Source organism: Brassica napus, chromosome A10, assembly GCF_020379485.1.
Source record: "Brassica napus cultivar Da-Ae chromosome A10, Da-Ae, whole genome shotgun sequence".
NCBI lineage: Eukaryota > Viridiplantae > Streptophyta > Magnoliopsida > Brassicales > Brassicaceae > Brassica > Brassica napus.
The window spans coordinates 14,420,950-14,433,495 of NC_063443.1; the positions used below are offsets into that span (position 1 = coordinate 14,420,950).

Consider the following 12,546-nt stretch of genomic DNA (forward strand, 5'->3'; position numbering starts at 1 on the left):
TACATATTTAATACACGAGGTTGGCATAAACAAGTCCAACAAAAACCATTTTAAAAAGCATACTACCAATCAAAAACTCATTAAAGACAGACCCTTCTCATCTAACAATTCATCTACTATCCTCTCCATTCTCAATTCATCATCTCACCTTCCTTAGACTAATCATCGGACACAAGAAGAAGAATGGGTGGGATGTGCATGTCTGCGGCTTGTGGTGGTGGGGGTGACGACAGTAGTTCGAGTTTACTAACACATCTCCTCATCATGCTAGTCGTCTGTCTCTCTCTCATGGCCGTCTGCACCTCCAACGAACGCCGTACTGCCGTTCGCGTCGTCCGGTGCCGTTGACCAACCTTCAACAAGTATACCATCTATATATCAGATCACAAGCACAAAAAAAGATTTCTTCTTTTATACGTACATGTATGTTTGGTTCTTGATTAGTGATCACTAATGAATAAGTTGTTTTGGTTCTTAATCAGTAATGAATCAAGGTAAATTGTTTTAAACTTCTCTTCTTTTATCAAAATTATTCAAAATCTGAAATTCAACCATCAACAAACTATTGGGGTAAAATTAAAAGGAAAGTAAAATATAAGGGCTTTTTTGAAAATTAACTTGTTTATGTGAATAATAAGATCAAAGGAGAGTTATCCAGTGGATACATACAACCAATGGCTCTCACATCGTCTCTCTGAATAACTTTCCTTCACTCTCTCGCACTTTCTCATACATAACCTCTAAAGGATGTCACTTTCTTCTCCCTTCAACGTCTTCGCTTCCTCTTCCTACACACCCAAACCCAAAACCTTCCTCAGAGATTCCAAACTCCTCTCACGATCTCAGCAGCTAAACTCGTACTCGTTTCCTCTCGCTTCCACCTTCCAAACCAATGAACCCTCGAAGAATCTCAGACTCAAACCAGTTTCATCTCTTGAGACCGCGACATCGTCTTCTTCTTCGTCCTCCAACTTCAGGAACAAAAGCCCCAGCGAGATAAACATTCTAGTCGTCGGCTCCACCGGGTACATAGGCAGATTCGTGGTTCAAGAGCTCGTCAAAAGAGGCTTCAACGTGATCGCAGTTGCAAGAGAGAAGAGTGGCGTCAGAGGCAAAAACGACAAGGAAGCGACTTTAAAACAGCTCCAAGGCGCTAACGTCTGTTTCTCCGACGTCACCGATCTAGCCTCCCTCGAGCGATCCGTGGAGAGTCTCAACCTAGGCATCGACGTCGTCGTCTCCTGCCTCGCCAGCCGCAACGGAGGCATCAAAGACTCGTGGAAGATCGACTACGAAGCGACCAAGAACAGTCTCCTCGCCGGCAAGAAGTTCGGCGCGAAACACTTCGTCCTCCTCTCTGCTATCTGCGTGCAGAAGCCTCTCCTCGAGTTCCAGCGAGCCAAGCTCAAGTTCGAAGCAGAGCTTATGAGTCTGTCCGAGGAGAAAGACTCTACCTTTACGTACAGCATCGTGAGACCGACGGCGTTCTTCAAGAGCTTAGGCGGACAGGTGGACATCGTCAAAGACGGGAAGCCTTACGTAATGTTCGGAGACGGGAAGCTCTGCGCTTGCAAACCCATCAGCGAGGAGGATTTAGCTTCGTTTATAGCGGACTGTGTCTTGGAAGAGGATAAGATCAATAAGGTGTTGCCTATCGGTGGGCCTGGGAAGGCCTTGACGCCGTTGGAGCAAGGGGAGATTCTGTTTAGGATACTTGGGAGAGAGCCTAAGTTTTTGAAAGTTCCTATTGAGATTATGGACTTTGTGATTGGGGTTCTTGATGGTGTGGCGAAGGTGTTTCCTGGTGTTGCGGAGGCTGCTGAGTTTGGGAAGATTGGGAGGTATTATGCTGCGGAGAGTATGTTGATTCTTGATCCTGAGACTGGGGAGTATAGTGAGGAGAAGACGCCGAGCTATGGGAAGGATACGCTTGAGGACTTCTTTGAGAAGGTTGTTAGAGAAGGGATGGCTGGTCAAGAGCTTGGTGAGCAGTTCTTCTAGTGTGTTAGGTGTTGTAACTGTTGAGATTATATAATCTGTGAATTTGAGAGATTATATCACAGGTAATTTTTCCTGGATCAAGAATATATATTATACATTATCCTGGCTTTCTCACACACGAATATAAATGGTAATAAACATAATCATATATAAGAACAACAACAAATAGAATCATGAAGATGACAAATGTGAGTCTTTGCTTTTGTGACCAATAATGATCATACTGATCAACAATCTTTGTTTTGCAACAAGAAGTTCTTGGTTGCTTTTCTGGTGGCGGTAATAAGTGATAAAGATGTTTGGTTTAGTCACTGAGGAAGAACAGGAGGTCCGATGGCTCTGGTGTTGTAAGATCTACAATGTCCACATTTTTGCCCGATTATATGGAAGTTTACTTCTGTTGTGTCGTTACAGTCGTTGCATAGTATCCAGACCTGCTCAAATTCCGCATAGTCTTGTCAGTTAACTTTAAGATGTTCAAGGTTTTGATCGAGCTTCGAGTGATGGAGAAAAAGATAAGTTAATTTACCTTCTTGTCGCGGTAATCTGATGGCATAGAAGTGGCTTCAATCTAAGAAAACCAATGAGTAAAGATTGATATGTTTCAGTCTGAGATATGTTTTAGTCAACAATGTATTTTAAACTAACCTCTTCATCCATTCTCTGCCATGTTTTGGACATATCAATCACTGACCTCGAGCAAATCGGACAACAAAATCTACACAGACAAACGCCCACAAGTTCAAGAACTATCACAATCAACCATGACGTTTAAAAGAGAGACAAATAAGTAGAAGAAAAAGTATAGATTACTTGTCACGCTTGAGCATCTCATGATAGCATTCAAAGTGCATTGTGTGTCCGCATTTCATCACTGTTGTGTCTTTAAGAGAGTCAAAGAGATACTGCAAGAGAAACAAAATATAGTATTCACTGGCACACAATTTGCTAAAACCCACCAATACCATTTTTTTGGGTCAAAACCCACCAATACCATATGTTTGATGAAAAGTTAAAAGCCTTAAACAAATATACATTACCTCGTAACAAATGGGACAGTGATGCCGCATTGAATCCTCAACGCAACGATGGTTGTTGCGCAGGCCAATCGCATAACAAGATCCTATAAGCAAGAAACAGATAGCTTTATGAGTCAATCAACACTTGATTGTGTTTGTCTGAAGCAGAAAAAGGAAAAGCTTGTTGCTTTGAAGTTTACCACACTTCTTGCAATGGAAGAAGTTCTCACGCCCACCAACTCTGCAACACAAAAAAACACCACACAGCTTTTAACGAAGCACGCCTTAAGAGCCAGGAACATAAACTATATTCCATTGTATAAAGAAGAAAGATTCTCACCTGCAAATGCCACAGTCATCACAATGGAACTGTTCCTTTGCAGTCTGAAACAGGACAAACATGAGCAAATGATCAGAATCAAATATCGAGAAAGAAAACAGATTCCAAACATATGTACAAAGAAATAAACTTTCATTACATTGTCATCATAGAACTTGCAGATATCGCAAAAGTATTCTCCCATGTTGACACCACAGTTGGTGCAAACTTGAGCTACCTGAATAAAACAAACATTGAAACCAACCCAAAATGTCACACGCGAGCTATACTGATACCCGTGTGATCATCATCATAACTCATAAGAATGACGAGAGTTACCGGCTGCTCTGTATCGCAAACAGAACAAATCACCTGGAAAAAAAACCCAAAATTAGAAAAACACGAACTTGTTGAGATCACATAATTCAATTAAGAGGATGTTGTCGTACTTGTTTAACATCTTGACGAACAAGCTCGTGACGGTCATAGATATTGCGCAATGTGCTCTGTACACCCAAATAGATTAGGACATATCAGGGAAAGTAATTTAAAACTGTAATATTACAGATGGGTGAGGATTGAGAATATTACAGTGCTCTCGTTGTGACAATGACGACAAGAGAAGACTTCGTTGCAACATGGAGCTCTGATTTGGCATCTCCTATTGTAATGGTCGCACCTATATTACACATTGGAATCAGAAACGATCTACATGGATCAGATACGGTTTCATGGATCGAGACAGATCTACTATGGTTTCGAGCAGACAAACAAAAGGACGAAGCGATTGGGTTCAGATACTAGAAACTGACGAATACCCATGAATCAGATATGTGGAAAAAGGTATAAACTTTATGATTTTGAGCTTGAGGACCAACGAGACACGACCCACAAAGACACAAACATGGAAACAGAGGAGATGTTTTTACCCGAAAGCCATTACGCCGAAATGAAGACGATCATTGGGTGAGGCTTCCATGAGAACAGGAGAAGACAAAGCCGATAGAGAGAGAAAGAGATAGAGATAGATAGCTAAAAGGTAGGTGTAACTCTTTCTCTCTCTATCTGTCTATCTATATATTATGCGAAGAACAAGTGGATTTGGATTTGGATTGGGATTGAATGGGCTTTTGAATCCGATGGTTTTATCGGAATCGCAAGGCCAGGAATGAATAAGAGACCCCACCACGGTCTTGTTTTTATCGAAGAAGGTGAACACAAAGTTCTTCAATCTTCCTATTTTTTCAGAGAGAAAGAAATAAAGCCTTTGGATCTTTTCGCTTTATCTTCTCTCTCTCTCCTTGTGAATCTTGTTATTAGCCTGGTGGCTTTAAAGAAGAGAATGATTTAATGGAGAGAGAGATAAGGTGGAGAAGGTGGTGAAGGAGATGGATGACGTGGATCCAACCGCAACAGAGAGCGCGCCGATTTATTGACCAATCATATTTCTAGATCGGTTATGTAACAGACAATTTCTATTTATTTCCCGGTGCTTTTCTAATATAAAAATACATGTTTTTTTTCTTTGTAAATTGTGTAATATTAGCAGAATGATAGTTAATGACTTATTTGTTTATCAATTGGAGTTTTTGGAAGGCTAAAGGTGGTGATTACAATTTCTATATATGTTTCCAAAAAATAATTTTATTTAATATCCAATTTGTATAATATTTTAGCCAATATTGATAAGATTACAAAAATACAGTAATAAGACACCTGATACTTATTCATAGATAAAGGTAGGTTACAATTTTTTTAGGCATTTGCGAATACAAAAGAGTATATGATTGATCAATTTTTAGGCAGTGGCGAGAGTTGCATCTTGCAATAAAAAAAAGGGTCAAGTGTTCATTGCTTGAGTCAGTTACATTGCCCCCACCAAGCCCATTGGACCACGTGATGGTACCACGAGCTTGTCCATCTTAATATATCACTATTTCTATAAACGGAAATAACATATAGAGATGAAAAATACTAAAATTTACTCGAATTGGGGGGGATTTCTAAATCAACACCTTTTGATATGCTTCATTTCAAAATTACACATAAATTAATTGCATTTTAATAAATTCATGTCTAGTGTGTTTCGAGCTTTATACCGGAGAAAAACAATTTAACAGGATCTCCGGTGTAACAAGATTACAAACAGCTTTAGTTTTAAAATCATGGGCTAAACTTAAAAAGACTATAAATAACGTGGGATGTGGATAATGTTAGTAAAATGCTACAATATATTCGTTTCGTGTACATCTTACTATCATACATGCAGGCCACTTGACATTCAGATCTCCATCCCTTTTCTTTAATATATACTTACAAAGTTACAAAACCTTGGAAAATGCTTCTGTACATGAAGCGTATAATACTATTAGCTTTCATGGTGAGTAATAATATATGTCAAATACTTTGCTGTTAAAAAATTAACACGTATGTGAATAAAATGCATTTTTTTTAATGAGATCATACATTAGCTACAGGCCAGAGACGGTCAAAATATGAATTATTGTACTATATTAGCCTTCTCAAAACTTTCTATTCCATAACTAGAAGCAGTTGGTGCAGTTTCCGTGCTTTAATAAATCAATTTATTTTGGTTTGGTTGCTGTCATAATCTTATCCCCTTCTAGGCCAACACACATTTGAGGTAATTTGTGTCAAAGACGTTTTGTTTTGTTTTTATTGTGTTAGATCTAAATTAAAAAATTCCAACAACAACGAAATCATTGATAAAAAGGAATATACTTTCACAACCAGAACTGTTTACAACCAGCCCGGTCAATTCGTAAATCAGCCAAAGCATGCAGATAAGATAACACATTCATCGCTTTGGAGCTCAAACTAGTGAACACTGAACATTATATTACATATAACACATAAATTCACTATCCAGAGAAATTGGATATCCATCCATACACATTTTATATTTACATAGTTGTCCAATATCCATGAGATAATGGATTTAAATTAATAAAAAGGTTTGTTTTTTCATTTATATCAACGGACGACCTATTTACAACGCCTTGATTATTATTATCTGTACACTATCTTACACGACCACAAAGAATCAAAGAACTCTTCTTCCTCCTCCACATCTGAATTTCCCAAACTCTCCCTTTGAAGCAAGCACTCTTGCTCAACACTCTCATCAACCAGCTCCTAAATACTGGAGACTCCGGTTGTGGATTGAGTTTTCGTTTCAGTTACCTCCGTGGAAGGATCTGTCCGGGACAGGAATATGTTGCCCTTTGAATCTCTTCTGCTGTAACTCTCCACCTCGTGCCCCATCACTATGCTGCATTGTCTCCATGTCTCGCACATCAACTCTACCCCAAAGTAAGTTAAATGGTCGGATATGCTACTTCCCATTACCGATCTGAAACAACAAAAGCGAACAAGTTATACTATATTCATGTCAAAACTGTCCTCTAACCAAGTGAAAACATGAAACATAAGTCATGTTATATATATTCCAGTCAAAATGTACCAAAGTGAAAACATTAAAAGCCATGTCAACGATAGTAAGTAATGATCTTATGCTTCGATTTGGGGGCTTGTTTTTGCTAGTTTATGTGTTCTTGCGGACCAAAGATTATAATAGTTAGTTACCTGCAGCATGTAGGATCTTCACCGGTGTTGTCACAAACTTTCTCAATACCAAAACGAACAATTTTCAAAACACTGAGATCTCTCACCCAGACCTGCAACCCGAAACACACTATTACCAACTGTTTGAATAAAGATCTCAAACCTGTTACTCTGATGAACATGTAAGGTCTCGGAGGATGCTGAGAACAACTAAATAAAAATAGTAAAAGGCTCTGTTTACCTCTGTTGGGAAGTGGTGGTATGTTTTCTGAGGGAAAAGATAAAAGAAAGGAGGCAGATGAGGAACGATATCTCGGTCATGCGTGATCCGGAAGGTGTTAGGCACAAGCAAACTATAATAAGATGCAAAAGCCGCATTCCCAATACGAGGTTGCCCAAATGTCATGACCTGTACGTTTTCGTAGCCTTCATTTACCTGCGATTTACACCCCAAAAGAAGTCATTAACAACTTCACAGGACATGACAATAAGATATAACGAAATTTAGTTGAAGTAAAGGATGATTACAACTAGGTCTAGTCCACAAAAGGCAGCCATGGCTCCTCCCATTGAATGACCAGTCACCATGATCTTGATGTTCTCTCCATAGAATTTCTTCGCTCGTTTTACTGCATCCAAAACTGCAGGACGTACCGTTGTATTGTGATAAGCACTATAGAAGCCATGGTGAACCTGCCAATGTAGAATAACACTTGATAACTCCACCTTACTAAATGGTAATCTAGATGACAAAAACTTGCTTGTTAAAGCTTACCATTGCATCTGGCATATCAGGGTAATTTAGATCGAGCTGTTTCCAGAACAAGTCTGAGACCCAGTTCTGTATGCTGCACATGTTTTGGGTTTGATTAAGCATCAACCAAGTTTAGATAAAGGGTGTAGCTTCTAGACTACAATGACGAGAATGATACCTGTGTTCTTGAGTTCCCCGAAATGCAATGACGATAGCATTCAAATCCTTTGCTACCCCAACATATCCCTGTTGTCACAAGTTAAAAGAGCTGATATCAATTACTTGTTTAATGAAAGAACATCATATCCTCATACAGCTTAAGATATCATGGCAGACCTGTAGGCAGTGCTCAATGTCAACTATTATCTCTATTACTTGGAAACCCTGCACCATCCCATAGAACGTTAGAATATCCAATCTTAGAGCTACTACATTTATGCATACTGTGCCTTAAAAAAGGTAAAAAACACATGTACTACCTTAGTCAAACCATTGCATCTTTCACAAGTCCAAGTAAAGAGTTCTGTCAAATCAGACATATAGACCTGCATACATAAACAAACTTGATTCACCCATCTGGTGTACTTTATCAGCATAAACTCTCTTCTATACTAGTGCTAATAACGATAAATGAAGTCGCAAGTGTTACACATTCCTTTCTCATCTAGCAGAATATTAGAGATAAATGGCATTCAAAGTTGCTAAAGGCCTTTTTGATTAGTGTTAGTAACTGCGCTAGTATCAACATACCGCAGAAGTATACTCAACAAGAGTTAAGGCAAGTGTATGGTTGTAAACAGGTGAATCATCATCAGTCTTCCACTTGAGAACTGCAACTAAAAGAGACAAGGTTACACCACAAAGTCACAATTTTTGCAGTCTTAAATAAAAATGTCCCCTTTAATGAACAACCCCTTCACTAGCTTATTATCTTAGTTAGGAAAGACACAAAAGAGAGAACTGAAAAATGAAGTAGCCTATAAAGGAAACATACAATTACAAATAATCATTATTACCTCGTCCACGCGAAAAGAAAAGAAGACAAGCAAATATTGCCAGCAAGAACACCCATCTCTTATGCTCCATGTCCTGCAACAATACAACAAAACACAACCCGCATGAATCTATGGTTCATCAACGGCGAAATTGAGCTAAGCAAAGGAGGATTTTGAAGCTAAATTAAAGCTTATGAAACGAGCTAATCGAGGATTATTATTAGAGCAAAAAGGCCCCAAGAGAACTCACCAACCAGACAAAAACTGAGGTTCAAAGCAAAGCGAAAGAAGCACGAATGGATATAAATACGGACACTAGTGATCGGGGATTAAATCCTCTCCTCCTCGGCTGAGAAATAATTGCGATTGCGATTCGAAACGCCTCTGAAAATACGAATATTCGTTTGTTTTTTCCTTATTTTAAATCTGATTTCCAGTTTCGTCCTTTATACGCAAAGAGGAAAGAGGCGACGCGTGTTAGATATCATCAAGAGTCAAGGGTATTTTCGGAACTACAGGGTCGATGATGATTTTCTTTTTTTTTCGGTTTTGATTGCGTCTTTATTTGGCAGTTAGGAGTTAGGACTGAGATCTACTAAAACACTCTTTCTCATCTAGCGGGTTTGCTATTTCTTGCATTTTGTCCATAAATTTTTAAGTGATAACATCAAAACTATACAGTTTACCAGCCAAATGTCAATATCCATATATACATTATTACATATTTGGATCCAATAACAATGTGAACATATGGATTTAAACCTACGACTTAATTAAAAATTACAACTATACATTGTTACATGCTATTCATCCTACGACTTAATTTACAAAAGTCTTTTGTTATTATCTACACACTTTCTTTCTAGACCCCACAAAGAATCAACGACCCATTCTTCTTTCTCCACATATGAGTCTCCCAAAACCTTCCCTTTCAAACTTTGCTTGACAAAGACTCTATCCCACCGACGCCTCTAGACTTTAAAGATTACCATTTTCGAGTAGAGCTTCTGTTTCGCTAACAGTCGTGGAAGGAAGTGTCCGTGACATTACTAGGTTACCCTTTGAATCTTTCCTGCTGAATCTATCCATCTCATGGCTCATCACTATTGTGCATTGTCTCCACGTCTCACACCTTAGATCTATCCCAAAGTACTTTAAATGGTCAGAGATGCTATTCCCCACCACCGATCTGAAACAACAAGGATTAACAATTACTATACTGGGATCATCCGCATTAAAAATGTCTGGTGACTCAGCTAGAACATGAAACATAAGCCATCCTGTAACGTTTCCTGACCAACAATAGTCATCGATCCGGTTTGATGGGTTGTAGTTAATAATAATCCTAAGTTTCTAGTTGCGCAATGGAACTATATCAGCAAACTGTTTAGAGGGATTGCTCGTTACCTGCTGCATGTAGGATCCTCACCAGTGTTGTCACAAACTTTCTCCACACTAGCAAGAACTAGACTTGAAAAACCGAGATCTCTCACCCACACCTGCAAACCGAAACACACCATTACCTCTCTCATCGGTTCTTTCAGACAGTCGATAAACCAGGCAGAGACATTAAAAAACACTCGCGTAGTCCCCATTTTTTTGCATAAAGTGGCTTACATTTTTAAAAGTTAAACTGATGAACATCTAGTGGACTGAGAAAACGACGTTACCTCTGTTGGGAAGTGGTGGTATGTTTTCTGAGGGAAAATATGATAAAAAGGAGGGAGATGAGGAACCATATCATGCTCATGCGTGATCCGGAAGGTGTTAGGCACAAGCAAACTGTAATAAGATGCAAAAGCGGCATTCCCAACACGAGGTTGCCCAAATGTTATGACCTGTACGTTTTCTTCTCCTTCATTTACCTGAGATTTACATCCAAATCAAAGTCAATGAACAACTTCAAAAGCAATAGCAATAAGATATATAAAAAATTTTGGTGTAGAGTCAAGTTTGATTACAACTAGATCTAGTCCACAAAAGGCAGCCATGGCTCCTCCCATTGAATGACCAGTCACTATGATGTTGATGTTCGCACCGTAGGATATCTTCGCTCGTTGTACTGCACCCAAAACTGCTGGTCGTAGAGTTGTATTGTGATAAGCACTATAGAAGCCATGGTGCACCTGCCAATGTAGACGAGTATTAAAAAATTCCAACTTACTACATAGTAATCTAGATGACAAAACTTGACATTAAAGCGTACCATTGCATCTGGCATGTCAGGGTAATTTAGATCGAGCTGTTTCCAGAACAAATCCGAGACCCAATTTTGTATGCTGCGCAAAGTTTGAGCTGATTAAGCAATCAAGCAAGTTTAGGCATGAACCTTAATGATTACAATGACAGAGAATAATACCTGTGTTCTTGAGTTCCCCGGAATGCAATAATGATAGCATTCAAATCCTTTGCCACCCCAACATATGCCTGTTGTTACAAGTAACACCTTACTGATATTAATAACTGTTCAACTAAAGAAATTGTGTCCGGATGTAGCTTATGATGTCACAACAGACCTGTAGACAGTGCTCAACGTCAAATATTATCTCTATTACTTCGAAACCCTGCACCATCCAAAAGCACGTTATAATTCCCGTCTGGAGCTATTGTGGCTTCAGCCAGTGATCTGCCCCAACAAATGTTATACCTTAGTCAAGCCATTGCATCTTTCACACGTCCAGTTGAATAGTTCTGTCAAATCAGACACATATACCTGCATACACAAACAAATTGATTCATCCATACCGGTGCACTTTATCAGCTTACTCTCTTTCCCCTAGTAGTATACTATTAACAGTTTTGACAACTATAAATGATTTAACTATAAACAGTTATTTTTTATTACTGTAGTATCTGCCATATTAGCTTACCGCAGAAGCATACTCCACAAGTGTAAGAGTAAGCGTATGGTTGTACACATGTCGATCATCATCGCTCTTCAACTTGAGAACTACAATTAGAAGAAATAAGTCACCATCAACTCACTTGTTTCAGACTTAACTCATTTATATAACCTCACAGCTCATATAACAAGTACACAAGATTGTCGTATCACAAGGCTTTGCAATCAATAATTTTTATTATTCATGGTCCCTTCCACATCTGACTCTAAATGGGTTATATATTGATTTGTTCCTCTAGAAGCCAAAAAAAAAAAATCATGACTGGACATGTAATTAGACCTTAATTAATCATCCGAAACAACTATCAATACATCTCTTAGTTTCAAAACTTATGATCTTAACTAGACTCAATGGGATAAATTGAGAACTCAAGTTCCAGAAAGGAAACAGACAGACATATCATTATAGAAGTTTCATTACCACCTCTTCCACTTGTCAATGACAGAAGAACAGCAAAAATTGCCAGCAAGAACATCCATCTCTTCTGTCCCATGTTCTGCAAGAAGGTCCACATTCACAAATTCAAAATCACGGAAAATTGAGCTAAATCATAGCAAAATTAGGAAGCAAATAATCACAACAGTTTACCTTATATCAAGAGATTCCAGTAACCCAATCCAGGAATCTCAGAACCCGAAAAAACTGAGGATCAAAGCAAGCGATCGGTCGATGATCGGAGACTATCTCCCGCTATGAAATTAGCGGCGACTTATATAAGAGGAGCGTGATTGATATGCGATGACGACTCTCGCGAAGGAGGAGGAGGAAGAAACGTCGAAGCGATACGAATCATTTTTTTAATTTAAATTCCACCTTCATCCTTTAATACGCAAAGATGTCGGAGAGAAAGCGTCTTAGCCTCTTACCAAGGGTATTAGTGGAATTTCAGTTGTAGCTTGTGTCATAGATTCGAGTTCTGAGCTGTCGTTTGCGTGATTCGGCGAGATATATGGATAAGGCAGTTAAACTA

General features: G+C 38.8%; 5 protein-coding genes across 7 annotated transcripts; 2 read left to right on the plus strand and 3 right to left on the minus strand.

The window, feature by feature from the left end:
- Positions 1–511, plus strand: LOC111201315. Its single transcript, XM_022693023.2, has one exon. It carries the CDS (start codon positions 184–186, stop codon positions 346–348), a length of 165 nt encoding a protein of 54 aa, XP_022548744.2. The 5' UTR covers positions 1–183; the 3' UTR covers positions 349–511.
- Positions 512–646: 135 nt separating this feature from the next.
- On the plus strand, positions 647–2,101 carry LOC106387806 (divinyl chlorophyllide a 8-vinyl-reductase, chloroplastic-like). Its single transcript, XM_013827731.3, has one exon. It carries the CDS (start codon positions 748–750, stop codon positions 1,999–2,001), a length of 1,254 nt encoding a protein of 417 aa, XP_013683185.2. The 5' UTR covers positions 647–747; the 3' UTR covers positions 2,002–2,101.
- LOC106387807 (E3 ubiquitin-protein ligase MIEL1-like) lies at positions 2,058–4,888 on the minus strand. Its single transcript, XM_013827732.3, has 12 exons — positions 4,269–4,888; positions 3,931–4,018; positions 3,789–3,845; positions 3,679–3,711; positions 3,500–3,577; positions 3,361–3,404; positions 3,221–3,261; positions 3,042–3,124; positions 2,815–2,906; positions 2,650–2,719; positions 2,531–2,572; positions 2,058–2,435 (listed from the first exon to the last, which is right to left on the minus strand). Exons 1-12 carry the CDS (start codon positions 4,316–4,318, stop codon positions 2,310–2,312), a joined length of 804 nt encoding a protein of 267 aa, XP_013683186.2. The 5' UTR covers positions 4,319–4,888; the 3' UTR covers positions 2,058–2,309.
- A 1,293-nt stretch (positions 4,889–6,181) lies between these two features.
- On the minus strand, positions 6,182–9,130 carry LOC106387803 (probable feruloyl esterase A). Of its 2 annotated transcripts, none has more exons than XM_013827726.3 (11): positions 8,924–9,130; positions 8,695–8,767; positions 8,429–8,508; positions 8,158–8,223; positions 8,015–8,062; positions 7,857–7,924; positions 7,700–7,772; positions 7,453–7,617; positions 7,166–7,360; positions 6,946–7,037; positions 6,182–6,712 (listed from the first exon to the last, which is right to left on the minus strand). In XM_013827726.3, the coding sequence occupies exons 2-11, from the start codon at positions 8,762–8,764 to the stop codon at positions 6,496–6,498; spliced, it is 1,074 nt and encodes a 357-aa protein (XP_013683180.2). In that variant the 5' UTR covers positions 8,765–8,767; positions 8,924–9,130; the 3' UTR covers positions 6,182–6,495. The 2 variants fall into 2 exon arrangements, with proteins under 2 accessions (XP_013683180.2, XP_013683179.2); XM_013827725.3 differs by having other exon boundaries at positions 8,429–8,514.
- A 205-nt stretch (positions 9,131–9,335) lies between these two features.
- On the minus strand, positions 9,336–12,427 carry LOC106387805 (probable feruloyl esterase A). 2 transcript variants are annotated; one of them, XM_013827728.3, is made up of 11 exons: positions 12,165–12,427; positions 12,000–12,072; positions 11,544–11,623; positions 11,321–11,386; positions 11,190–11,237; positions 11,033–11,100; positions 10,880–10,952; positions 10,635–10,799; positions 10,344–10,538; positions 10,081–10,172; positions 9,336–9,862 (listed from the first exon to the last, which is right to left on the minus strand). In XM_013827728.3, exons 2-11 carry the CDS (start codon positions 12,067–12,069, stop codon positions 9,652–9,654), a joined length of 1,068 nt encoding a protein of 355 aa, XP_013683182.2. In that variant the 5' UTR covers positions 12,070–12,072; positions 12,165–12,427; the 3' UTR covers positions 9,336–9,651. The 2 variants fall into 2 exon arrangements, with proteins under 2 accessions (XP_013683182.2, XP_013683181.2); XM_013827727.3 differs by having other exon boundaries at positions 11,997–12,072; positions 12,165–12,416.
- Positions 12,428–12,546: the final 119 nt, after the last annotated feature.